The 24,606-nt window shown below is 51.6% G+C and overlaps 1 protein-coding gene across 8 annotated transcripts in view; it reads right to left on the bottom strand.

Annotated features, from left to right (window-relative positions):
• Positions 1 to 24,606, bottom strand: part of MYH14 (myosin heavy chain 14) — a 104,173-nt gene that overhangs the window by 33,162 nt on the left and 46,405 nt on the right. For 4 of the 8 annotated variants that reach the window (XM_034946507.2, XM_034946508.3, XM_063600528.1 and 1 more), the window contains 13 exons: positions 24,038 to 24,211; positions 22,000 to 22,114; positions 19,417 to 19,515; positions 17,185 to 17,372; positions 15,425 to 15,546; positions 13,975 to 14,044; positions 13,384 to 13,544; positions 11,607 to 11,715; positions 7,958 to 8,089; positions 6,596 to 6,802; positions 3,843 to 3,980; positions 3,417 to 3,540; positions 2,658 to 2,829 (listed from right to left, as the gene is read on the bottom strand). In XM_034946507.2, coding sequence (XP_034802398.2) covers positions 2,658 to 2,829; positions 3,417 to 3,540; positions 3,843 to 3,980; positions 6,596 to 6,802; positions 7,958 to 8,089; positions 11,607 to 11,715; positions 13,384 to 13,544; positions 13,975 to 14,044; positions 15,425 to 15,546; positions 17,185 to 17,372; positions 19,417 to 19,515; positions 22,000 to 22,114; positions 24,038 to 24,211 — 1,811 coding nt within the window. The remainder of the gene's footprint in view (positions 1 to 2,657; positions 2,830 to 3,416; positions 3,541 to 3,842; positions 3,981 to 6,595; positions 6,803 to 7,957; positions 8,090 to 11,606; positions 11,716 to 13,383; positions 13,545 to 13,974; positions 14,045 to 15,424; positions 15,547 to 17,184; positions 17,373 to 19,416; positions 19,516 to 21,999; positions 22,115 to 24,037; positions 24,212 to 24,606) is intronic. The other 4 variants (XM_057300577.2, XM_057300578.2, XM_063600529.1 and 1 more) reach the window with 1 other exon arrangement.

The following is a 24,606-nucleotide window of genomic DNA, read 5'->3' as shown; positions in this document are numbered from 1 at the left end:
ACTGAGGTCCAGCGCGGAGAAAGCACTTGCCGAGGTTACCCGGTCCGTGAGTGGCTGGGTTGGCCCGGAGTCCCTCCTTACAGCTCTCACAGGGATGTGGCTTCCTGTCCCTTCACGCAGCGTCATTGCAAAGAGAAGCTGGATCTGGGGGCAGCACCAACTGGGACCTGGGGGTTAATGGTTCAGGAGCCACACAGGCCTGGCTTAGTATCCTCTCCTGGCCCCCTGCTCCGACAAGTGACTTAAGAAGGGCAGGGTCCTGATTTGTGGGAGGACATGACGATGAACACTCCCCTTTACCAGGGTTGCTGGGGAGATGGCGATAAAAATAACTAAAGCACAAAAGGCCACATGTTGTATGAAATATCTAGAATAGGCAAATTCTATTTAGACAGAAAGTGGATCAGAGGCTGCCAGGCTGGGGAGAAGGAGGGATGGGGAGTGGCTGCTTTCTTTTTTTTTTTTTTTTTTGAGAGAGAGGGTCTCGTTCTGTCACCTACACCAGAGTGCAGTGGCACAATCATAGCTCACTGCAGCCTCGACTTCCCAGGTTCAAAGGATCCTCCCACCTCAGTCCTCTAAGTAGCTGGGACTACAGGCACATGCCACCATGCTTGGCTAATTTTTAAAAGTTTTTTGTAGAGACAGGGTCTCATTATATTGCCCAGGCTGGTCTTGAATTCCTGGGCTCAGGCGACCCTCCTGCCTCCTACTCTCAGAGTGCTGGATTATGGCGTGAGTCACTGTGCCTGGCTGTGATTGGTTAATACATACAGGGTTTCCTTTTGGGGGTGATAAAAAAGTTCTGGAGGCCAGCACAGTGGCTCATGCCTGTAATCCCAGCACTTTGGGAGGCCAAGGCAGGTGGATCACCTGGGGTCAGGAGTTCGAGACCAGCCTGGCCAACATAGTGAAACCCCGTCTCTGCTAAAAATACAAAAATTAGCTGGGTGTGGTGGTGGGCACCTGTAGTCCCAGCCACTCGGGAGGCTGAGGCAGGAGGATTGCTTGAACCCAGGAGGCGGAGGATGTAGTGAGGCAAGATCACGCCACTGCACTCCAGCCTGGGCGACAGGGCAAGACTCCAGCTCAATAAAAGAGAAAATGTTCTAGAACTAGTTAGAGGTGATGGTTACACAGCATTGTGAATGGGCAAAATCTACTGAATTGTACATTTAAAAAATGGTTACTTTTATGTGAATTTCACCTCAGTAAAAAAGAAAAAAATTAACAAGAGTAATAAAAGTAGTAACAGAAACATCGGGCATTTATTGAGGGCTCAGGGTATGCGAAGTGTCTGAGGAGCACTTTCTTCTTTAACCCTCACACTAACCTTAGGAGTAGCGTCTACAATTACCCCACTTTATAGATGAAAAAACTGAGGCTAGAGAGGTGATATGATTTGCATGAGGTCACATGACTAGAAAGGGGAGAAGCCAGGATTCCAACCCAGAAGTCAGACTCAAAGATGTGTGTTCACGGCCGGGTGCAGTGCCTCACGCCTATAATCCTAACCTCAGTGAATGGATCACCTGAGGTTGGGAGTTCCAGACCAGCCTGCGCAACATGGTGAAAGCCCGTCTCTACTAAAAATACGAAAATTAGCTTGTTGGCGGGCGCCTGTAATCCCAGCTACTTGGGAGGCTGAAGTACAAGAATTGCTTGAACCTGGGAGGCAGAGGTTGCAGTGAGCCGAAATCACACCATTGCACTCCAGCCTGGGAAACAGGGCAAGACTCCGTTTCAAAACAAAACAAAGACGTGTTCTTAACCACACACACACACACACACCCCCCATGTTCCATCAACTCTAAGATGCACAGTTTTTCACATTTTAACATCTCCGAAATGGAGCTGTACTTGTAATCAAGTGGGTCTTAGATTGCGTGAAGCACAGCGCATAAAAAGCATTTGAAACACTAAGCACCACATTTGGCATACAGTAGGAGCTCAATTACTGTGAACGAGTGTAAATATAATTATTATGATTCCTAACATAGGCCACTTGTCAAATCTCAGCTGATTCTGGGCTGTTTGGTGTGGGGAGGCCAAGCAGGGAAGAGGAAGAAATAGCTCTTTTTTTTTTTTTTTTTTTTTTTTGACATAGTCTTGCTCGGTTGCCCAGGCTAGAGTGCAGTGGTGTGATCTCGGCTCACTGCAACCTCTGCCTCCTGGGTTCAAGCAATTCTCATGCTTAAGTCTCCTGAGTAGCTGGGATTACAGGCGCCCGCCACCACACCCAGCTAACTTTTGTATTTTTAGTAGAGACAGGGTTTTGCCATGTTAGCCAGGCTGGTTTCAAACTCCTGACCTCAAGTGATCCACCGGTCTTGGCCTCCCAAAGTACTGGGATTGCAGGTGTGAGCCATCATACTTGGCCTAGAAATAGCATTTTCTTGTTCTCGTTGTGCACTGTTATGCAAGTTACCAGACACATAGAGTCTTGTTTCACTTTTCCCTTAACCTAGTGGGCCTGGAACTCTTGCTATCTTCATTTGACAGAAGGGGACACTGAGGCTTGGAGGGGATGTGGCCTGTCTGTGGCTGGTGAGTGGCTCCACTGGGGTTTGTACCCAGGAGCTTCTGACTTGGGCACCCCGCGCTGGCCGGCCATGCACCCGTGCTGCTTACCCCACCAAGCCCACCCCACCCTGCACCTGGCCAGGGCAGCCTGCAGCTCCTCCTCCTTGCGACCCAGCTGGGCCCGCAGTTCCTCTGCCCGCTGTTGCTGCTCCACCATCTGCTCCTGCAGCTCTGAGCTCTCCCCATCCAGCCTCCGCTTCAGCTTCTCCAGCTCCTGGCGACCCTTCTCCTCCTTCCGTAGGCGGTCTGGAGGCAGGGGTGGGGGCCGTGCATGAGGACTCCAGGCCTGCACGCTCAGCCGCTCTCACAGAGACCACAGGCCCCCAGTCACATATAAGGCTAAGCTCCGCACCTCCCTTAACGCCTTCTCCTCCTCCCACCTTCCCCATCTATCTCAGGGACTCTTCCCACAATGTTGTCGTAGACGCACTGTCCTCTCCTCCTCATCCCCACCGACAGCCCATGCCTCCACCCTCTGACTCTCTCTGCCCTGTGTCTACAGCCCTGCCTCCTCCCTGTGCCCCTTCCCTTCTGTTTCTGATTCTAAGTCAACAGGAAGGGACAGGGAGACAAAAACATGTCTGAAACAGACAGACAGTGGGACAGTCAGATGGGAAGAAAGGAGGACAACCCAAGACACCAAGGAGAGAAAGAGAGTTGGATTTAGAGATGCATTAAGAACTCAAGAGCTGGGAGGACACTCAATCCGCCCTGATCCTTCCTTCCTATCCCATTTAGCAGACACAGCCACTGAGGCCCTGTAGCACATGAGGCTTGCCTGAGATCCCCCATTAGAGCACACACAGACCCCTACTGGCTGGGCGGGAGCTCACCCTCCATGTCTGCGATTGTGGCCTCATATTTGAGCCGTAGCTTATTGAGGCTCTTGACCTTCTCCTCCTCCTCTGCTGCCTGGGATGAGAACTCGGCCAGGCGATCTTCCAGCAGCTTCCGCTCCTGAGGGGTGGAGTGGGATGGGGGGCAGTCAGGAGGAGCTGGGCCAGGAGCAGCCCCTACCTGATCTGCAGCTTCTGGTGTTGTTCTCATCTATGTTTCTGCTCCTCTTCACCCTTCTCTGACCTTCCTCCCCCTACACCTCCCTCTCCTTCCCATTCCCTTGGGTCTATAGACCCATCCCACCCCCACCGGTGCACACCTGAGAACTGCAGTGTGGTAACCCCCATGGCTTGAAGTTCACCATTCATTAACCCACCAGTGCACCCCATCCCCACTTTCCCAGCTGCCCTCAGGCCCCCAACCTTGCTCAGCTTGGAATTCTGGTCTTCCAGGAGCAGCAGGTCCTCTTCAAATTTCTTCATTTTTGCCTCTGTCGTCACCTTGTCCAGCTGCAGCTTCTGCCGCGCCCCCTCCTCAGCCTCAAGGTGGGCCTCTAGCTCCTGGGGTGGGGAGGCAGGAGGAGTGAGGATACTGGGCCAATAGATGGAGTGTGATGGGGAAGGATGGGAGTGGGGATGGCCGGCCCACGGATCCCCGGGGCTTGTGGTTCAGAGATGTCCATGCCCTGGGTGAGGCCGGGAAGGATCAAACTCTTATAGGCTTTCCCATTTCATTCATTAGCTCAACAAGCATTTATTGAGTGCCTAGTGTATGCCAGGCACGGTTCTAGGCACTGAGGATGGGTAAAAGTGCCTGTCCTTCTGCAGTGAGAGATGACCGCACCACTGCACTGAAGTCTGGGTAACAGAGCGAGATCTTGCCTCTGAAAAAAAAAAGGAACACCTATCCTTGTGGAAATCACATTCTTGTGTGGGGGTTAGGGGTACAGATTATAAACTATAAACATAGTAAATAGGTCGGGCGCAGTGGCTCGCGCCTGTAATCCCAGGACTTTGGGAGGCCAAGGCAGGCGGATCACGAGGTCAGCAGATCGAGACCATCCTGGCTAACACGGTGAAACCCCGTCTCTACTAAAAATACAAAAAATTAGCCGGGCGCGGTGGCGGGTGCCTGTAGTCCCAGCTACTCTGGAGGCTGAGGCAGGAGAATGGCGTGAACCCAGGAGGCGGAGCTTGCAGTGAGCTGAGATCGCGCCACTGCACTCCAGCCTGGGCAACAGAGTGAGACTCTGTCTCAAAAAAATAAATAAATAATAAATAGTTTTAAAAATAAAATAAACATAGTAAATACACAAATTATAGAAATGGGTACTGCCAATATGACAGTCATCGGGCACACTGGAAATCAAGACTTAATTTTATTTTTCGAATTTATTTTATTTTATTCTGTTTAAATTTCTTTTCTTTTCTTTTTTTTTTTTTTTTTTGAGATGGAGTTTTGCTCTTGTTGCCCAGGCTGGAGTGCAATGGTGCAATCTTGGCTCACTGCAATCTCCACCTCCCGGGGTTCAAGTGACTTTCCTGCCTCAGCCTCTCGAGTAGCTGGGATTACAGGCACCCACTACCACACCTGGCTAATTTTTTGTATTTTTAGTAGAGATGGGGTTTCACCATGTTGGCCAGACTGGCCTTGAACTCCTAACTTCAGGTGATCCACCAACCTCGGCCTCCCAAAGTATTGGGATTACAGGAGTGAGCCATCGCGCCCAGCCTATTTTATTCTGTTTGAGAAAGGTCTCATTCTGTCACTCAGGCTGGAGTGCAGTGGTGCCATCACAGCTCACTGCAGCCTTGACCTCCTGGGCTCAGGTGATCCTCCCACCTCAGACCTCGTGGGTAGTGTGACGACACTACAGGTGTGTGACACCATGCCTAGCTAATTTTTGTGTTTTTGTTTTTGTAGAGAAATGGTTTCACTTCATTGCCTAGGCTGGTCTTGAACCCCCGGGCTTAAGAGATCCTCCCAAAGTGCCGGGATTACAGATTGAGCCACTGCACCTAGCCAAGACTCAATTTTATGTGCTGCCTTGACATTTGCTAAAAGTAGCAGGGGCCTCAAATGGCCTAAACAAAAGTCCTCCTACTCCCTCTGCTCCCATAGATAAGGTCCCCCAGCCTTATCTGGGGACCCTCCTTATCCTGGGGACCAGGCACAGTGCCTGCTTATCCCTGAGAAGCACATTCCAGCTCCCTGCCAGCCCATGGAATTACCGAAACAAACCAAACACATTTTCCCACGGCACCCAGGGGTCACCTCCACCTGTTGTTGTGACAAAGCCTGTTTCCCACAGCCCCTGCTTGTTCACTCTGCTCTTGAGGGCAACACCCATGTGGCCGTCTGTGGTGTGATGTTGGCCCCCCTCACCTGTCTGGTGTCCAGTGCTGTGTGCTCAGCCATCCCCATAAACCTAGGGTAGGGTCCCTCCCTCACCAAAGGGATCAAGAGAAGTTGATTAAAACACTACTGGGCCGGACATGGTGGCTCACGCCTGTAATCCCGGCACCTTGGAAGGCTGAGGTGGGCGGATCACCTGAGGTCAGGAGTTCGAGACCAGCCTAGCCAACATACTGAAACCCTGTCTCTACTAAAAATAAAAAAACATTAGCTGGATGTGGTGGTACACACCTGTAATCCCAGATACTGCTGTAGAGGCTGAGGCAGGAGAATTGCTTCAGCCTGGGAGACGGAGGTTGCAGTGAGCTGAGATGGTGCCACTGCACTCCAGCCTGGGCGACAGAGCAAGACTCTGACTCCTCCAGCTGAGGATATCACTTGGATGCCTGGATCCAGCCATGCCTGAAGCTGAGGACATCACTTAGGCGCCTGGATCCAGCCATGCCTGAAGCTGAGGATATCACTTGGATTCCTGCATCCAGCCATGCCTGAAGCTGAGGAAATCACTCAGACACCTGGATCCAGCCAGGCCTGAAGCTGAACATATCACTTGGATGCCTGGATCCACCCATAGGTGAAGCTCACACATTTTAAGGTCTCCCGTGATCTGAATCAAAAATGTATTCTTTTTGCAAATTCACTTAGAACTGAGTTTTCTACAAATTCATGGCCCAAAGACACACGGTTTGTAGAAGCAAAGGTGGATGGTGTAGACAGAGGGGTCTGGAGGGTGGCCTGGTGGGCATGCAGGGGGCCAGACCTGTATGTGCTGCTGCAGCCTCTTCTTCTCGGTTTGCATTTGACGGCTGCACTCCTCCTCCTCGCCCACGCGAGCCTCCAGCTCTGACACCACCAGCTCCAGCTCCTGCTTGCGGGCTGCCAGCCTCCCCCGCGTCTCCTCGGCCTCTGCACACAGTTCTGCCTCTGCTCGCAATTGCTCTGCCAGGCGGGCGCGCTCCTCTTCCAGCTGGGGAGTGTGTGGGAGGTTAGTGGTCAGCAGGCAGTGCTCCCAGGGCAACCTGCACTGGGTGCCAGCTGCCTTATAACTTGCTTTGGCCTTTAAGTTCTCCAGGGCAGGACTGAGGGGCAGGAGGACACGGTGTCCCCACCTCCTCCCCATCAGGTCCCCATCTCAGGATGAGCCCACATCCCCCTAATCACTAAGTCAGAATCCTGGGGATGCCCTCCCTCACCTCTCACAGCCATCAGTCTGCACCCCTGCTCTCTCTGGCCCCTCCTCTCTGTCCCTATAGCCCCAACAGGCTCAGGTCTTTCCTTCTCTCACCTGTCTCTCTCCAGCCCCCTCCCCAGCCTCCCAGACTCTAGCCTTTCCCCTTCCAGTCCATCCTTCAAATAACCCCCGAGGGGTCTTTCTACTACCTCACATTTCATTTAATACATTTCATACCTAAAATGTAACCACAGGAAATAATGCAGAAAAGGCAAACAGAAAAATGCTCAAGAAGGGGTTTGTTCTAGCATCATTATTATTATTATTATTATTATTTTTGAGACAGAGTCTCACTCTGCCGACCAGGCTGGAGTGCGGTGGCGCCATCTCGGCTCACTGCAACCTCCACCTCCCAGAGTAGCTGGGATTACAGGCGTGCGCCATCACACCCGGCTAATTTTTGCATTTTTAGTAGAGACGGGGTTTCACCATGTTGGCCAGAGTGGTCTTGAACTCCTGACCTCAGGTGATCTGCCCGCGCCAGCCTCCCAAATGTTCTAGCATTATTTTAAGATAGCTAAAATACTGGAAACAGTTATAAGTTCGCCACCTGCATACCATAGCCCGGCCACAGCTGAGGCCCCTGCCCCCAGATCCTACAGCCCAGCTCCATTCTGGCTCTGCAGGACTCTCCCACCCCACCCCTACCAGGCCCATACCCTGGCTACACCCCCAGGGCCCTCCTCCCTGTACGTCACGACTCAACCAAACTAAACAGCCCCAATCCCCGCCCGGCCTCAGTACACCTTAGCTTTGCTCCCATCCTCCCGACAGCCCGGCCTGGGCACAGGCTGGCTCAGCCGGAAGCCCCGCCCCTCACACCTGGCTCCACCCATGCGACACAGCCCCACCCCGAAGACACGCCCCCACGCCCTGCCCCCGCCCCCTCACCTGTGCCACTCGGCCCTGGAGCTCCCCAACTTCGCGGGCGCTCTGCTGCTGTAGCTCCTGCACTTTCTGCAGCTCCTGGGCCCGTGCCTGCAGCACCTCATCCTGCCGCGTCACCTGCAGCAGTGGCTTCACCTAGGTGGAGGTGAAAGGGGGTGGAATGGCTGACTTCAGGGGCCAAGACCTCACACTCTTAGGGGGGTTTGAGTTTCTGGGTTCAAATCCCTTCTCCTCCACCTATTAGCTGTGTGTCCCCGCCTTGGCAACAGTCCCTGGTCACAGGCCTAGAACACTGACAGGTACAGGCAAGCACCACGAAATACACTATTGATCTATCTAATCTCTCTGGCTAAAGGATCCTTCCACATCCAAGAGACACTGTGTACTGTGGCTGCTGCTATTCTGTGGAACAGTCCTTCCTTCCTTCCTTCCTTCCTTCCTTCTTTCCTTCCTTCTTTCCTTCCTTTTTTCCTTCTTTCCTTCCTTCCTTCCTTCTTCCACCCTCCCTCCCTTCCTTCCTTCCTTTCGACAGAGTCTTGCTCTCTCGCCCAGGCTGGAGTGCAGTGGTGGGATCTCGGCTCACTGCAACCTCTGCCTCCCAGGTTCAAGCGATTCTCCTGCCTCAGCCTTCCGAGTAGCTGGGATTACAGGCACCCGCCACCACGCCCGGCTAATTTTTGTGTTTTCAGTAGAGAGGGTTTCGCTATGTTGGCCAGGCTGGTCTCCAACTCCCGGCCTCAAGTAATCCACCTGCCTCAGCCTCCCAAAGTGTTGGGATATAGGCATGAGCCACCGTGCCTGGCCAAAGGCCAGTGTTTCTTAAGCCTGTTAGTCCAAGGTCCTTAGTAAAGGTGAGCTTTACATGGCATGATTCAGGCTGCAGTGACAGAGGTACACACAGAACTGAAACAAAAATTTCACAAAACCTCGTCGCCCTTGCTAAGTGAGATCTGCTCTGATAATTTCTGTTCAATCATATTCTACTCCGTTCTACACAAGTCTACTTGATTCTTTTCCTCTCCACCCAATTCTGTATCCCTTCTATTCTCTCCTTTTCTGCCCCAACTCCTAGCATCTTTCGCAGGTATCATTCACATTTCTCAAATGATGCCAATCAAATCCTACTTGACCCCAACCCCCAACACCTAAGGTAGGCAAACTTTTTCTTCAAGGGCCAGGCAGGAAATATTTGAGATTTTACAGGCCACCCTGGCTGTTTTTTATTTATTATTAATTTTTATTTTTATTTATTTATTTATTTTGAGACAGAGTCTCACTCTGTCACCCAGGCTGGAGTGCAGTGGTGCGATCTTGGCTCACTGCAACCTTCACCTTCCAGGTTCAAGCGATTCACCTGCCTCAGCCTCCTGAGTAGCTGGGATTACAGTTGCCTGACACCACATCCAGCTAATTTTTGTATTTTTAGTAGTGACAGGGTTCCATCATATTGGCCAGGCTGGGCTCAAACCCCTGACCTGAAGTGATCCACCCGCCTCAGCCTCCCAAACTGCTGGGATTACAGGCATACGCCTCCGTGCCTGGCCAGTTTTTAATTTTGATTTATTTTTTCGAGACAGGGTCTCACTCTTGTCACCCAAGCTGTAGTGCAGTGATGCGATCATGGCTTACTGTAGCCTCATACCCCTGGGCTTAAGCAATCCTTCCTCCCAAGTAGCTGGGACTACAGGTGTGCACCACTACACCCAGTTATTATTATTTTTTTTTTGTAGAGATGAGGGTCTCACTTTGTTGCCCAGGCTGGTCTCGAACTTTTGGGCTCAAGTGATGCTCCTGCCTTGGCCTCCCGAAGTGCTGGGATTACAGGTGTGAGCCACTAACCTCAGCTTCTGGCTGTTTACCTACTCCACTCAGCTGTTGTAGCTCAGATGCAGCTGCAGACACCATGCTAACAAAAGGGCTTTTGCAAAAACAGCCATCTGGCCCACAAGCCGCAGTGCAGCAACTCTTGTCCCAGACTGTGAGCTCCATGGTGGCAGGACCTTGTCTCTTTTTAATCACCATTTACCCCAGCCTCTATAAAAGTTCTGGGCACATAGTAGGTGCTCAGTTAACACTGACCAAGGGAATGCAGGCTGATCTCTCAGACATCGTATTCAGAATTACATTACTGCCCCCAAAACCTCCATCCTTCTCATTCCTTTCCAATTTCCCCCTGGGGGAACACCTAGTCCCTGAGCTCCATGGTGCATGGCGACCTGGCTTGGCACCCTCTGCTTTGGGTAGGCATGTGATGCCAGCCTGGCTCATCTGATCCCTACTAACTGGCTCTGGGATGGTCACATGACTCCAGCTGGGCCAATGAGCATGAAACCTGGGAATCTGGCTGGAGCTCTATGATAAGAGAGACCAGGCTGGCCAAGGTGGTTAGGGGCAAGACTCCATCTGCTGGTGGCCCCTGTGTGGAAAGCCTCTGTTGGTGATCATCACGGAGGAAAGCCAAGCGGGAGACGCAGAACACTGCATACTGACGTCACTGTTTGGACCCTTGTGCAGTAAAGGGTTAACTCAGCAGACCTGGGTTGTCCAAACCCCGCACATTCCTAAGAAAAGTCTGGCCCTTGATGGGCTCCTGGGAGGTTACCTCTAAGTCCTTAGAATGTCCCATCTGATAAGAGTGTCTTGGTTTACCTGGAGCCTTGGGCCACCCTGGATAGTCTATGCTAACGATGGGATCTGTGGTGGGGGCCCTGGGCCACATGGCATCAGTTTGACTCTGGAGGGGCTGGAGACTGAGTAACTGAGGTCACCATGTGTGTGACCCTGTCCATGCCTGTGTGACCAGCCCCAGGAAAAATGCTGGACATCAAGGCTCAGGTGAGCTTCCCTGGTTAGCAATACTCTGTGCATATTATCATACTTCATTGCTGGGAAAAGCTAAGTGTTGTCCACACAACTTCACTGGGAGAGAGCAGCTGTAGGCTCATGCTTGGTCTCTCCGAGACACTTATGTACTTTTTTTTTTTTAACCTTTGCTCTTTTCTTTTTTCTTTTTTTTTGAGACAGAGTCTTGCTCCATTGCCCAGGCTACATGTAGTGACACAATCTTGGCTCACTGCAACCTCCACCTCCTAGGTTTGAGTGATTCTCCTGCCTCAGCCTCCCAAGTAGCTGGGAGTACAGGCACCTGCCACCATGCCCAGCTAATTTTTGTATCTTTAGTAGAGACAGGATTTCCCCATATTGGCCAGGCTGGTCTCGAACTCCTGACCTCAAGTGATCCACCCGCCTCGGCCTCTCAAACTGCTGGGATTACAGGTGTGAGCCACCGCACCCGGCACCTTTGCTGTTTTCAATCTGTATCTTTGTATTGTGATAAACTGTAGCTGTGAGTACACCAGCTTTTCTAAGTTCTGTGAGTCCTTCCAGCAAATCCTTGAACAGAAGTCTTGGGGACCCCTGGATCCAGGTGCAGCCCACATTGTCTTGAATCTTTGATCCATGTTGGTTCGAGTCAGATTTTTCTTGTTGCTTGCTAACTAAAGAATCCCAGCTAGCAAAGGCTGGGCCGACTGGCCCCATTTTAGTGATGCAGAAAACTGAGGCCCACATGGAGGAAGTCACTTGTCAAGCAGACCAAGCCGCAAGGCCCTATCCTCTCCCTGCTGGGGCCACCTCCCCAGGCTGCCCTCACCTTGGTAAACAGCCGCCACCACTGCCAGTGTCTCAGCTTGAGGTAGGCCGCACAGTTCCGCTGCATCACCCTCAGGGCACTCTGCTGCTGCTGGCGCTTCTGGAAGGCCCTGGGTGGGGAAATGGGTGAGGGGCAGAGTGGGAGCCTCCAGGCGCCATCCCCTTAGCAAGAGAGCCAAGCTCCTTTCTTATTTATTTTCTTTCTTTCTTTCTTTGTTTTTCTGAGACAGAGTCTTGCTCTGTTGCCCAGGCTGGAGTGCAATGGCATGATCTGGGCTCACTGCAACCTCCACCTCCCAGGTTCAAGCAATTCTCCTGCCTCACCTCCCAAGTAGCTAGGATTACAGGTGCGTGCCACAACACTCGGCTAATTTTTGTATTTTTAGTAGAGATGGGGTTTTGCCATGTTGGCCGGGCTGCTCTCCAACTCCCCACCTGAAGTGATCTACTCACCTCGGCCTCCCAAAGTGCTGAGATTACAGGCATGGGCCACCATGCCTGACCAAGCCAAGCTCCTTTCACTTAGTCAGCCATCATAAAATGCCTACTGTGTGCAGGCACTCTTATTACTTTGAGATCTCACTGTGTTCTGGCCGTTCGTCCCCCTGCTCCCGACTCTCTCTGCCCAGTCCCAAAGCCCCAGCCGCAGTTCAGGCCCCACCCTCCCTTGCCTGGACCCTCTGCCTGGCCTCCTTCTCCAGCCTCTCCTATCAGCCCATCCCAACACGCCTCCAGAGTCTTTCTACACCCAGAGCTGACCCACCCCTCCCCTGCTCACAGCCCTCCATGGCTCCCTAGCTCCTCTGGACAAGGCCCCACTCAGCCTGGTGTTTGGGCCATCCTTTCCTGCCACTCTATTCTTTCAGCCTTTTTTTTTTTGATACAGAGTCTCACTCTGCCACCCAGGCTGGAGTGCAGTGACATGATCTTGGCTCACTGCAGTCTCTGCTTCCCGAGTTCAAGCCATTCTCCTGCCTCGGCCTCCTGAGTAGCTGGGATTACGGCTAATTTTTGTATTTTTAGTAGAGATGGGGTTTCACCATGTTGGCCAGGCTTGTCTCGAACTCCTGACCTCAAGTGATCCGCCCGCCTTGGCCTCCCAAAGTGCTGGGATTACAGGTGTGAGCCACCGCGCCCGGCCTCTCTGAGCTACTTCTAAGGAGGAAGGAGACTCTCCCGCAAACTCCCTGTATTCCTGAAGCGTGCCAGGATCTTGCATCGTTGGGCCTTTGCACAAGCTCGCTCCTGCCTTGATCACCTTTCCCATTTCCCTTCATCCACCTGCTTGTCCGGTGTGGCCTGGGGGAGTCATGGCCTGCAGCAGGGCCTCCTCGCTGCACCTCTATGGCCCCCATCAAAGCAGGTCTTACCCGGGACTGGGACTCTGTGCCCATGGAAGTCTCACCTCCAGACTGGAGCCCCTCGAGGGCCTGGCCAGGGAGAGCAGACGGCTTGACCTGGGTTGCCCCGGGCTTTCTCTGTTTTAGCACTGGAAGTCCTGCACCCTGGGAAACCCAGACCCAGGCCCACTAGGACAGCTGGTCACCCTGTGGCTAAGTCCAGCCTCTGTGTTGCCAGTCTTACTCTGAACAGGGCCTGCCCACAGGGCCCCTCAGGGACTGCAGAACCAAGAAGCCTGGACACCCGGCGGCTCCATCCACCTGCTCCTCAGCCTTGCACCCGTCCTGGAGGCCCTGACACCTAGAGCCATCTGGTCAACCCCTCCCTGACCCAGCCTCAGCCAACAGGACCCTGGGAGAAACAGCGTGGCTGCCCACCTGCGAGCCAGGTATCCCCGGGCAGCTGCCTGGAAGGAGACGATGATGTCGGTGACCTTCAGGTCTCGCTCCTCTTCCAGCTGGGCCAGGACCCCAGCCCGGAAGAAGATCTTGCTCTGTCCCACGCGGTAGAGGTTGGGGTCCAGTTCCAGCGCCTGGATCTGTGAGGGGTGGGAGAGGGGTGATGACGGAGAGGGGGTGATGGGGGAGTGGGGGTGGTGAGGAGGGGGAGTAATGGGGGAGGCGGTGGCGAGGAGGGGGAGTGATAGGGAAGGGGTGGTGATTGGGGAGAGGGGGTAATGGGGGAGGGGGTGATGGGGGAGTGGTGATGGGGAGGGGGTGATGGGGTGACGGGGAGGGGGGTGATAGGGGATGATGAGGAAGCGGGGGTGGGGGTGGTGATAGGGAGAGGTAATGAGGAAGGTCAATGAAGGGGAGATCCCAGCCCCACTCCCCCACCACCTGGGCCCCTGCACACAAATGCATGCACACACACGCATGCACACACATGCATGCACACACACATGCACACACACGCACACACACATGCATGCACACACACACACGCACTCCAGGCTCTGCCCCACTCACCATCTTTTCACAGGCCTGTTTCCCATCCATGAAGCCCTTGGGGATGGCATTGGGTGTCAGGATCTCGTATCTGCAATGAGCAGGGAGGGATGGGGGGGAGAGAGTTACAGCAAACGCTTACCTAGTGCCTGCTGCGGGCCGGGCACTGGGCTCAGAGTGACACACAGCAGGAACAACAGTGACAATAACAAGGACAGTCACAAAACTCACATCTGAGCATTCACGCCACCACCAAGGACAGCAACATTGACGATGATTGACTGTTTCAGTTTTTTGTTTTGTTTGTTTTTTGAGACGGAGTCTTGCTCTGTCGCCCAGGCTGGAGTGCAGTGGCGAGATCTTGCCTCACTGCGACCTCCGCCTCCCAGGTTCAAGCGATTCTCTTGCCTCAGCCTACCAGGTAGCTGGGATTCAGGCATGTGCCACCATGCCCAGCTAATTTTTGTATTTTGAGTAGAGATGGGGTTTCACCATGATGGCCAGGCTGTCTTGAACTCCTGACCTGAAGTGATCCACCCGCCTCGGCCTCCCAAAGTGCTGGGGTTACAGGCATGAGCCACAGTGCCCAGCCAGTATTGGCCAGTATTTTGGATGTATTGGCTTTAGTAAAATATCTTGTTAAAATTAATTTCATTTTTTTCACTTGTAAAAGTGTAGCTATTAGAAAATGTTCAATTGTGTACAAGGCTCCCCATTCTACTTCTAAGGGACGGTGCTGCTCTACACAGCTTGTGTGAAGCATCATTTTTGTTATATTTGCTGTATTACTTGCTCATTAGGCCTTGGTATTTTCTATTCTGTCCTATTCTACTTCTTTATTTACTTATTTATTTTTTTGAGACAGAGTTTTGCTCTTGTTGCCCAGGCTGGAGTGCAATGGCGCAATCTCGGCTCACTGCAACCTCCGCCTTCCGGGTTCAAGTGCTTCTCCTGCCTCAGCCTCCCGAGTAGCTGGGATTACGGGCATGTGCCACCACACCTGGCTAATTTTGTATTTTTAGTAGAGATGGGGTTTCTCCACGTTGGTCAGGCTGGTCTCGAACTTCCGACCTCAGGTGATCTGTCCGCCTCAGCCTCCCAAAGTGCTGGGATTACAGGCGTGAGCCACCGCGCCCCGCCTTCTACTTCATTTTTAAAGACGTGCAGATTTGTAACACCATGCAGTGATTTCACGTTCATAGTTTGGGGCCCACTGCCCTAAACAGCAGCAGCAATGTACCCCAGATCCCCATAGACTCTGTGTGCTTTCTCTCAGGAGTGCATCAAGTGGGCTATTGTTCTCCCATACACAGACGAGTAACCTGAGGCTCAGCAAAGTGAGTAATCTGCCTCAACTTCCCCAGCTCAGAAGGAACAAGAGTGGGTGGAGACCTGAATGCAGGTGTGTCGGCTTCCAGACCCGGGTCCCACCCAGCCCCTCCGCCGGGCCTGGGCCCTCGCTCTAGCTCACCGCTGCCGGAACTCCTGGAAGAGGATGCGGTTGGGGAAGCCCTGGCGACAGATGCGGATGCCCTCCAGGACCCCGTTGCAGCGAAGCTGGTCCAGCACCAGCCGCGGCTCCAGCTTCCCGGCCTGGGGAGAGCGGACGGACACGCGGGGGTCAGCGGCGGCCACACGGGGGCGCCAAATGGTCAAGCTTGGCAATTTCCTGTTTCCACATGTAATTTACTGAGCACCTACTAGGTGCCTAGGAACGGTTCTAGGCCCTGGGAAGACAGCAATGCTCAAACCAGGGGGAAATGCCTGCCCTGGGGAACTGAGAGTTCAGTAGGAGAAACTAGAAATACCCTAGGTGAAGCAGTCACTAATAAAGAAGAAATACTAAGTGCTAAGGAGAAAAGATCCGCAGGGAGGGAGGTGGGTGGGGCTGAATTTGCACGCAGGAGAGTCGCCAAAAGGCCTCCTGGGAAGCTGATAAATCATGTTTTTTTGTTTTGTTTGTTTGTTTGTTTGTTTTTTGTTTTTTGTTTTTTTTGAGACAGAGTCTTGCTCTGTTGCCCAGGCTGGAGTGCAATGGCGTGATCTCAGCTCACTGCAACCTCCGCCTCCCAGGTTCAAGAGCTTCTCCTGCCTCAGCCTCCTGAGTAGCTGGGATTATAGGTGCACACCACTATGCCCAGCTAATCTTTGTATTTTGAGTAGAGACGGCGTTTCGCCATTGCCCAGGCTGGTCTTGAACTCCTGGGCTCAAGCAGTCCTCCCACCTCAGCCTCCCAAAGTGCTGGGATTACAGGCATGAGCCACCATGCCAGGCCGCCTTTTCTCTTTTCAACAGTAATACACAAATGGCAAAAATCTAAACAGTACAAAAATTCCAATGGCACACGCTGTCGTTAAATATGCCACCATGAAAGGAAAAAGACTGGTAATTAAACCCTGACAGGCCGTTGACTAAGCTACATCTCGACTTCAGAGACGCTAGTGGGGAGGAATACATGGCTTAGATTTGATAAAATATGGGATCTCAGGCCGGGCGTGGTGGCTCACGCCTGTAATCCCAGCACTTTGGGAGGCCAAGGCGGGTGGATTGCTTGAGCTCAGGAGTTCGAGAGCAGCCTAGGCAACATGACAAACATGTTGTTTTCCATTCCCATTGACCCTTCTCTGTAGGGCCCATTCTCTGATTTTCTCAACATGAAAATCAGTGGCCAGTGAGGCTGGCCATGGTCTTGTCACACCCATGCAACAAGCCCAGCCCTGATGGCCTTCCTCTATCCCTTGTACCTCGCGTGCTCCAACCTACCATTGGGCCTTTGTACAAACTGTTCTCTGCCTGGAATATCACGTATCCTTCAGGGCTCAGTCATCACGTCCCCCAGGGAACCTTCCCTAACTTCACTGACCAGATCAAGCCCTGTGTGATACTCACCACCCCTACAGATTTAACTGGACGTTCATTTTGGATGGTTAGATGAATGTCTATGCTTCCCATCAGACTGTGAGCTCCCTGAGAACAGGAGTTGGCTGTGCTTTTCTCTCCAGTGCCTCCCCAGTACCTGTTCCCAGCACAGTAGATGCTCAATACATTAAGTCATATGAATGCATGAACTTTCCCAACCGGACCCTGAGCCTAGGAATAGAAGCAATTTGCTCAAAGCCACACAGCCAATTTGAGGGTCCTCGAATCAGATGTGGCTCCAGCCAAGTCCAGAGGCCAAACCTTAACCCACAGCCACAGCCACCCCTTCCTCCCCAGGCTGAGTCACTCACCCTCTTCTCGTGGTTGGGGACAATGCAGCGGACAAAACTGGGGTTGGTGTTGCTGAGTGTGGCCATGAGGCGGCTCAGGGACTCCTTGTAGAGCTGTCCCACTGTCCGGAACATACCCCGACGGGGGCGGCCACCTGGTGGGCCATCGCCCAGGCTGCTCACCTGTTCCAGCCCCACGATGCCCTCCACTGTCAGATGGAGATGCAGAGAGAGAGAGAAGGAGGTCAGGGGTCAGTTTTAGGGACCTGGGCCAAAGGTCAAGGGTCTTATCATTTATCACAACTGGCACTTTACATATGAAGGACCTCACACAGCCTGTAAGGTAGATATCAGCTTCATTGGACAGATGGACATACTGAGGCTCTGAAGAGTGGGAGAATGTGCTTAAGGTCACACAGCTTAGAAACTGAAGATCCGAGATTAGAACTCAGACAGTAGGAGTCCTCTCAAACTCTGGTCTTTGACCCTTCTTCTCTTCAAGGACATGATCTCTGTTTTCCTTATCAATAAATGATGACAATAACAGCAAATGCTTACCTAGCATAGATACTCTGGCAGGCATTGCTCAAAGCAATTTACATCAATGGCTTTATAAGCCTGTAAGAATCATTCCCATTTTACAGATTTGGAAACTGAGGCATAGAGAGAGAAAACAGTGATAACATAACCACTGCAGTTGCATTTTAGGAATCTGAAACATATTAAAAGATGTAATAAATTCTTGCATTATATGCAATATTTGAAATAGGGCAAACTGTCTCTATTTTAACCATTTTTCCAGAAGAGCCTGATTTCATAGAGGTTCTATTTTCTTGGCAGGGTGCGGTGGCTCATGCCTGTAATCTCAGCACTTTGGGAGGCCAAGGCGGGTGGATCACCTAAGGTCAGGAGTTCGAGGCCAGCCTGGCCAACATGGTGAAACCCCATCTCTACTAAAAATACAAAAAATTAAGCCAGGTGTGGTGGCACATGCCTGTAATCCCAGCTACTTGGAAGGCTGAGGCAGGAGAATTACTTGAACCTGGGAGGCAGAGGTTGCCGTGAGCCAAGATTGTGCCACTGCACTCCAGCCTGAGCAACAGAGCTAGACTCTGTCTCAACAAAAAGATTCTATTTTCTCTAGTGCCGCTTGGCGGTGCTGCTTTGGGTAGTGAAAAATATCCATTCCTTCTATTGGCACTGTCTCAAATTCTGTTTTGTTTGTTTGTTTTCTGAGACACAGTCTCACTGTCACCCAGGCTGGAGTACAGTGGAGTGATCACAGCTCACTGCAGTCTCAACCTCCTAGGCTCAAGTGATCTTCCTACCTCAGCCTCCCAAGTAGTTTGGACTACAGGCGCACACCACCATGCCCACTAATTTTTAAATTTATTCTGTAGAGACGGGGTCTTCCTGTGTTGCTCAGGCTAATCTCAAACTCTTGGCCTCAAGTGATCCTCTCACCTCGGCCTCCCAAAGCGCTGGGATTATAGGGGTGAGCCAATGCACCTGGTCCCAAATTCTATGTGTTGAATCATGCCAGGTTCCTCAGGAACCCACAGCTAGGGCAGAATCTGATGTCCTGCAAAACTCATCCCATTCAAGCGCCATCAACCGTCAACTAGATAATCTGTGCTTAGGGCAGGGCCAGGTCATGGCAGGGGCTCAAATATGTTATTTTCTTCCCCAGGTTCAACCGTCTCCCCTACCCTGTACTCCCTGTCATTTTCAAAATGATAATTATCATTTATTAAATCCTCATAGCACAGATAAGAACTAAAGTTCTGGAATCTGATGTCCTGGGATCAAATCCCAGCTCTGCCACTTACTGGCTGTGTGACCTCAGCAAGTTACTTAACTTCTCTGTGCTTTAGTTTCCTCATTTGTGTAATGGGGTAATAGTACTAACACCAGCCTCATGAGGTGTTAGTACTATTACCCCATTATACAAATGAGGTGTTGATAATTCTAAAGGGGTTTCACGTGGTGAACGGCACATAGTAAGTGCTCAAGAAAGGCAAGCTGGTACTATCACACTTGTTTGTACTTTTACATGCAGTTTAGTTAGAAGAAGGGGTTCTGCTGCTACAGAGTCTGGAAACTTCCAAGGGAGCCAACAAGGAGGGAGAGGAAGAGTGAGAGACCTCCACAGTAAGAGGAGAGGGGACAGATGTTCAAAACCAGGTCCCCAGCCCAACAGGTCCACCCTCCTCCTCCAGCAAGCCTCACCCATCGATGCACAAAGACACCCACCCCCTGGCGGAGAACTAGCAGAGCTGCACCTCTCTGCAGATCCTGGGGGCGACGGTGGGAAGGAGCCAAGGAAAGAGAACTGCTGGAAGCCCCCATGTTCTGGGGAGTGAGGACAGATGTGTGGGTGGGTGGAGGGGAGATGGCAGAGAGATGGCGGAGAGAGATGCATGAAAAGAGGGGAAGGAGAGGAGGTGGCAGGAAGAAAAAGAGGAGAGGGTTATTAGTCAACAGTACAGAGCAAAGCAAGATGGAAAACCAGAATGTTGGCCATAAACTTCTGAATTCCTGTTCATCTTTGTATCCACACACTGTTGGCCAAAAGGACGAATGTCCTCTGTAAGAATTCAGTGCAAAGAATAAAAAATCTCTCCCTCTAGAGGTTGTGTCTGTTTTAGTAGGTTGCCCTTTTTGCTCTGGCTGCCAGGAAGCTCAAGAATGAACTTGATGCTCCCAGGCCACTTGTCGTTTTTGCCTCTCAGAGGAGAGCTAATCTCATTTCCGTTTTTCCCTGGGCTGTCAGGATGCTGGGCATCCAATTCTGGGCTCAAAGCAGCTCTAGCAGAGATTGGGCAAAAATGGCCCCGATTCCCCACTTTCCCCTGTATTGACACCCTTTGCCTGTGTCTTGCAGCTCCTTGAATCTGGGAAGACCTTGTGACTAGCTTTGTTTAGGAGGATTATGGAGGAAGTGACATTATGGCAGCTCCCCAGCTACTCGGGAGGCTGAGCCAGGAGGTTTTGCAGCTTCCACTTTTTCTTTTGGAACCCTCTGAGAGTCAGGCACACACAGAGTGTGACAAATGAGGGCTCACTGTGGAGAATCATGTGTTTATGAAGACAGCACAAATATTTTAAAAGGACAGCAGATTTTCAGCCAGGAGATGATTCTCATAGCATAATCTGGTTCTGTTCCTGAACATCAAACCCTGCTTTCCAATCTCCTTGTGTAAATACTATATGAGACATAAAAACAAAATCTATCTTTCTAGCATGAGCTCACAAGATCAAGACCCTCCATGCTGTTTTGCTCTGTGAGTGTGTTTTGGGAACCACCCACCTTGCTCATTTTGTTTTCTTTTTTTTCTTTTTTTCTTTTTTTTTTTTTTTGAGACAGAGTTTCACTCTTGTTGCCCAGGCTGGAGTGCAATGGCACGATCTCAGCTCACCACAACCTCCGCCTCCCGGGTTCAAGCGATTCCCCTGCCTCAGCCCCCTGAGTAGCTGGGATTACAGGCATGTGCCACCACGCCCAGCTAATTTTGTATTTTTAGTAGAGATGAGGTTTCTCCATGTTAGTCAGGCTGGTCTCAAACTCCCGACCTCAGGTGATCCGTCCACCTTGGCCTCCCAAAGTGCTGGGATTACAGGCGTGAGCCACCACGCCTGGCCGCTCATTTTGTTTTCTTGCCAAATTGCATGGACTGGTATTTCTACAGCTACCTTTTCATGTCAATAAAAGATTAAGGCAAACTGACAAATGCCAGAAACTTGGAACCTGGAAAAAACAGGATGCCAGTTCTGCCAGCTTTCTAAAACCATTTCTCAAACCTCCTCTAAGGATGGGGGGGCAGGGGCAGTGGCAGAAAAGGCTTGGAAAAGGTCAGAGTCCTACCACAGGGCATTTGGCATCTCTGCCTATGACCCCTAGAAGTGTCAATCCAAAAAGACAGTCACACTCATGGGGGCCTTTTGGGGGCAGGAAAGCCCTCCAAAACTGTATCTCAGTCTGTTTTTTCTTTCTTCTTCCCTGGGGGCGTGAAGGGAACTTTGTAAGAAAACAAAGAAAGCAAAGCCTAAAAGTTGACTGACCTGCAAAAGATCATCATTCTGTGTTCTCTTATTGTTATAAATTATTTCTCAGTAGAATTTTTTTTTTTTTTTTTTTTTTTTTTTGGAGACAGAGTCTCACACTGTCACCCAGGCTGGATTGCAGTGACACAATCTTGGCTCACTGCAACCTCTACCTCCCAGATTCAAGCGATTCTCCTGCCTCAGCCTCCCTAGTAGCTGAGACTACAGGCATGCACCAGGACATCTGGCTAATTGTTGTACTTTTAGTAGAGACAGGGTTTCACCATGTTGGCCAGGCTGGTCTTGAACTCCTGACCTCAAGTGATCCGCCCACCTTGGCCTCCCAAAAGTGCTGGGATTACAGGTGTGAGCCACCATGCCCAGCCAAATCTCCTAATTGTTTAGGGAACACAGGCCATCTAAAAATAATAAGTTTACTTCTTCCTGTTCGATATTCATACTTTTTCTGGTCTGATTGCATAGGCTAGTATTGCTAAAAAAACGATGTTTAACAGTAGTGTTAGTGGGTATCTTTGCCACATTTCTGATTAAGGCGGAGTGTTTTATCTTTGAGAAGGATGCTGGCTTATCAATCAAGTCAATAGTCAATCAATTAATCTATGGATCCATCCATCACTGATTTGAAATACTATTTGTGACACTGGCTATTCTGGGTCTGAGCAGAAAACTCAGGTTCAGACCTCTGCCTCTGAAACAAAGGTGCTCACGCTGTGGATTTGGAGAATGGCCGCACAGACCCCTAGAGCCGGGGTGGGGGAAGCGGGTCCTCACCGTCTTTCCAGATCTCTGCCGTCAGCCGGTCTGTGCTCTGGTGGAGCAAGGCTGCGACGTTGTCATTCAGAGGGTCCATGTTTTTCATCAGCCACTCGTTGGCCTTGTAGTCGACCTGAATGAAGTCAGGTAGAGGAGGGCGATGACTTGCAGGCTCAGACATTCTCTGGATTTCCTAAGGAGCCTTCCAGAAGCTCTGAGACTCCCAGGTCTGGAGCTCACCATGGACAAGCGAGCACTGGTGCCACCTTGTGTCCATATTCTGAACTGCACCCCACCAGCATGGCCCCCTCTCTCTCCTTCCCCTCTATGCCCCCTGCCACCTCTGTGACCTCCACCACCACCACTTTCTTCCTATTCATTCCGCTCCAGCCACCCTGGCCTCCGCACTGTTCCTCAAACATGCTAGCTTACTCCCACCTCGGGGTTTTACCCCTGCGGTTCCTGCCACCTGGGGTTCTGTCTCTGTGGGTTTCACACCACTGGCTCCTTCTGGGTACTCAGGGCTTTGCTGTGGGGCTCCATAGAGTCACGATCTTGGCCACTACAATTCTCTGCATATGTGCCCCCCACCAGACAGTGGTCCCCCGAGGGCAGGGCCCAGGTCTGACTCACGGCCTAGCAGAGGGCTGGGTACAGGGGGAGTTCTGGAGTATGTCTGGGGAAGAAACTGAGGGCTAGACACAGAACACACGGAATCTCCTGCCTCCCAGCCATTGTCTATGCTGTTCCCTCTGCCTGGAGAGCCCTTCCCACCCTTCACCCATCCTCTGGGGCTGCCTGGTCCACATCATCAAAACCAGGGATCAGCAAACTATGGCTCACAGGCAAAATCCAGCCTGCCACCTCTTTTTGCAAATACTTTCATTGGAATAGGGCCGGGCACGGTGGCTCACACCTGTAATCCCAGCACTTTGGGAGGCCTATGCGGGTGGATCAACTGAGATCAGGAGTTCGAGAGCAGCCTGGCCAACATGGTGAAACCCTGTCTCTACTAAAAATACAAAAATTAGCCAGGCATGGTGGCAGGTGCCTGTAATCCCAGCTACTGGGGAGGCTGAGGCAGAAGAATTGCTTGAACCTAGGAGGCGGAGATTGCAGTGAGCCGAGATCGTGCCACTGCACTCCAGCCTGGGTAACAGAGGGAGACTCTGTCTCAAATAAAAAAAAATACATATATATATATATATATATGTATGTGTGTGTGTGTGTGTGTATATGTGTGTATATATATATGTGTGTGTATATATATATGTGTGTATATATATAGGAATAGAACCTTCATTTATGTCTTCATAGTCAAACTCATGGGGGCCCTTCTGGGGGCAGGAGAGCCCTCGAATCTGTTTCTCAGTCTGTTTTTCCTTTCTTTTTCCCTGGGGGCTTGAAGATACTTATGTATTATCTGTGGCTCTTTTTGTGTGACCACAGCAGAATTGTGTAGCTGTGACAGAGATCGTCTGGCCCACAAAGCTGAAACTATTTACTATCAGACCCTTTACAGAAAATGTTTGCCGGCCCTTGACTGAGATTTGAGATCGAGCATATTCTCTTCTGTGAAGCTTTCCCAGGTACTTCTCTTCTGGGCTCTGACACTACCCTCAGCTGCCTCCACTGAAACACCTATCAACCTTATATCCTGATGGTCTGTATTTGCCTCCCTCCCAGATAGGGATCTTTGTGAGGACAGAAACCATGTTTGATCTGTGTATCCAGCTTTGCTCGGCCCCGAGCTGGGCACACAAATGGCACCCTGCACATATCTGCTGAATAAGTGGATAAAATGCACATAGATCGCCTCCTGATGAACTCCTACCCATCCCTCAAAACCCACTGCAAATATCACCTCTTTGAGGAAGTTTTTGGTGATCCCATCGGACAGAATCCTTGCTCCTCCCTGGGCTCTCCTAGCCCCTGCTCTGTTTGTCTGGACCTCAGGAGGACCCTGTTTTCCCTCTGCACCCTCCCCCCATCTGTAGCCAGTGGAGATCCCTTGATCCCCACTCCCACATGCCCCAAGGCCGGCCCCAGCCCCTACCTTGCCCGCATAGTGGAGAACACTGAAGTCGGCCTGATCCCGCAGGTGCCTCGGCCGCTGGAACTTGGGGTGGCCGCCCTGCTCCTGGGCTACCTTCTCCACAAACGACTTGTCTGTGGCCTTCGGGAACCAGCACTCCTCATCCAGCAGGGCCAGGAGTCCAGGGGGGTTGGCCTGGCCATTGACAGCAGGGGGAGAGTAAGTCAGATCCCCAAATATTGGACACTCAGGTGGCTGCTGATTTTTAGCTCTTATAAGTCACACTTGGACATAAAAACAAACGTGAGATGCCAGGCACGGTGGCTCACGGCTGTAATCCCAGCACTTTGGGAGGCCGAGGCGGGTAGATCACGAGGTCAGGAGATCGAGACCATCCTGGCTAACACAGTGAAACCCCTGACTCTACTAAAAATACAAAAAATTAGCCGGGCATGGTGGCGGGCGCCTGTAGTCCCAGCTACTCGGGAGGCTGAGGCAGGAGAATGGCGTGAACCCAGGGGGCGAAGCTTGCAGTAAGCAGAGATCGCGCCGCTGCACTCCAGCCTGGGCAATAGAGCGAGACTCCGTCT

The sequence above is a fragment of the Pan paniscus genome, chromosome 20 (assembly GCF_029289425.2).
Source record: "Pan paniscus chromosome 20, NHGRI_mPanPan1-v2.0_pri, whole genome shotgun sequence".
NCBI classification, from domain to species: Eukaryota; Metazoa; Chordata; class Mammalia; order Primates; family Hominidae; genus Pan; species Pan paniscus.
Note: the sequence above shows the minus strand (reverse complement) of the source record. Positions and strands in the feature narration are given on the sequence as shown.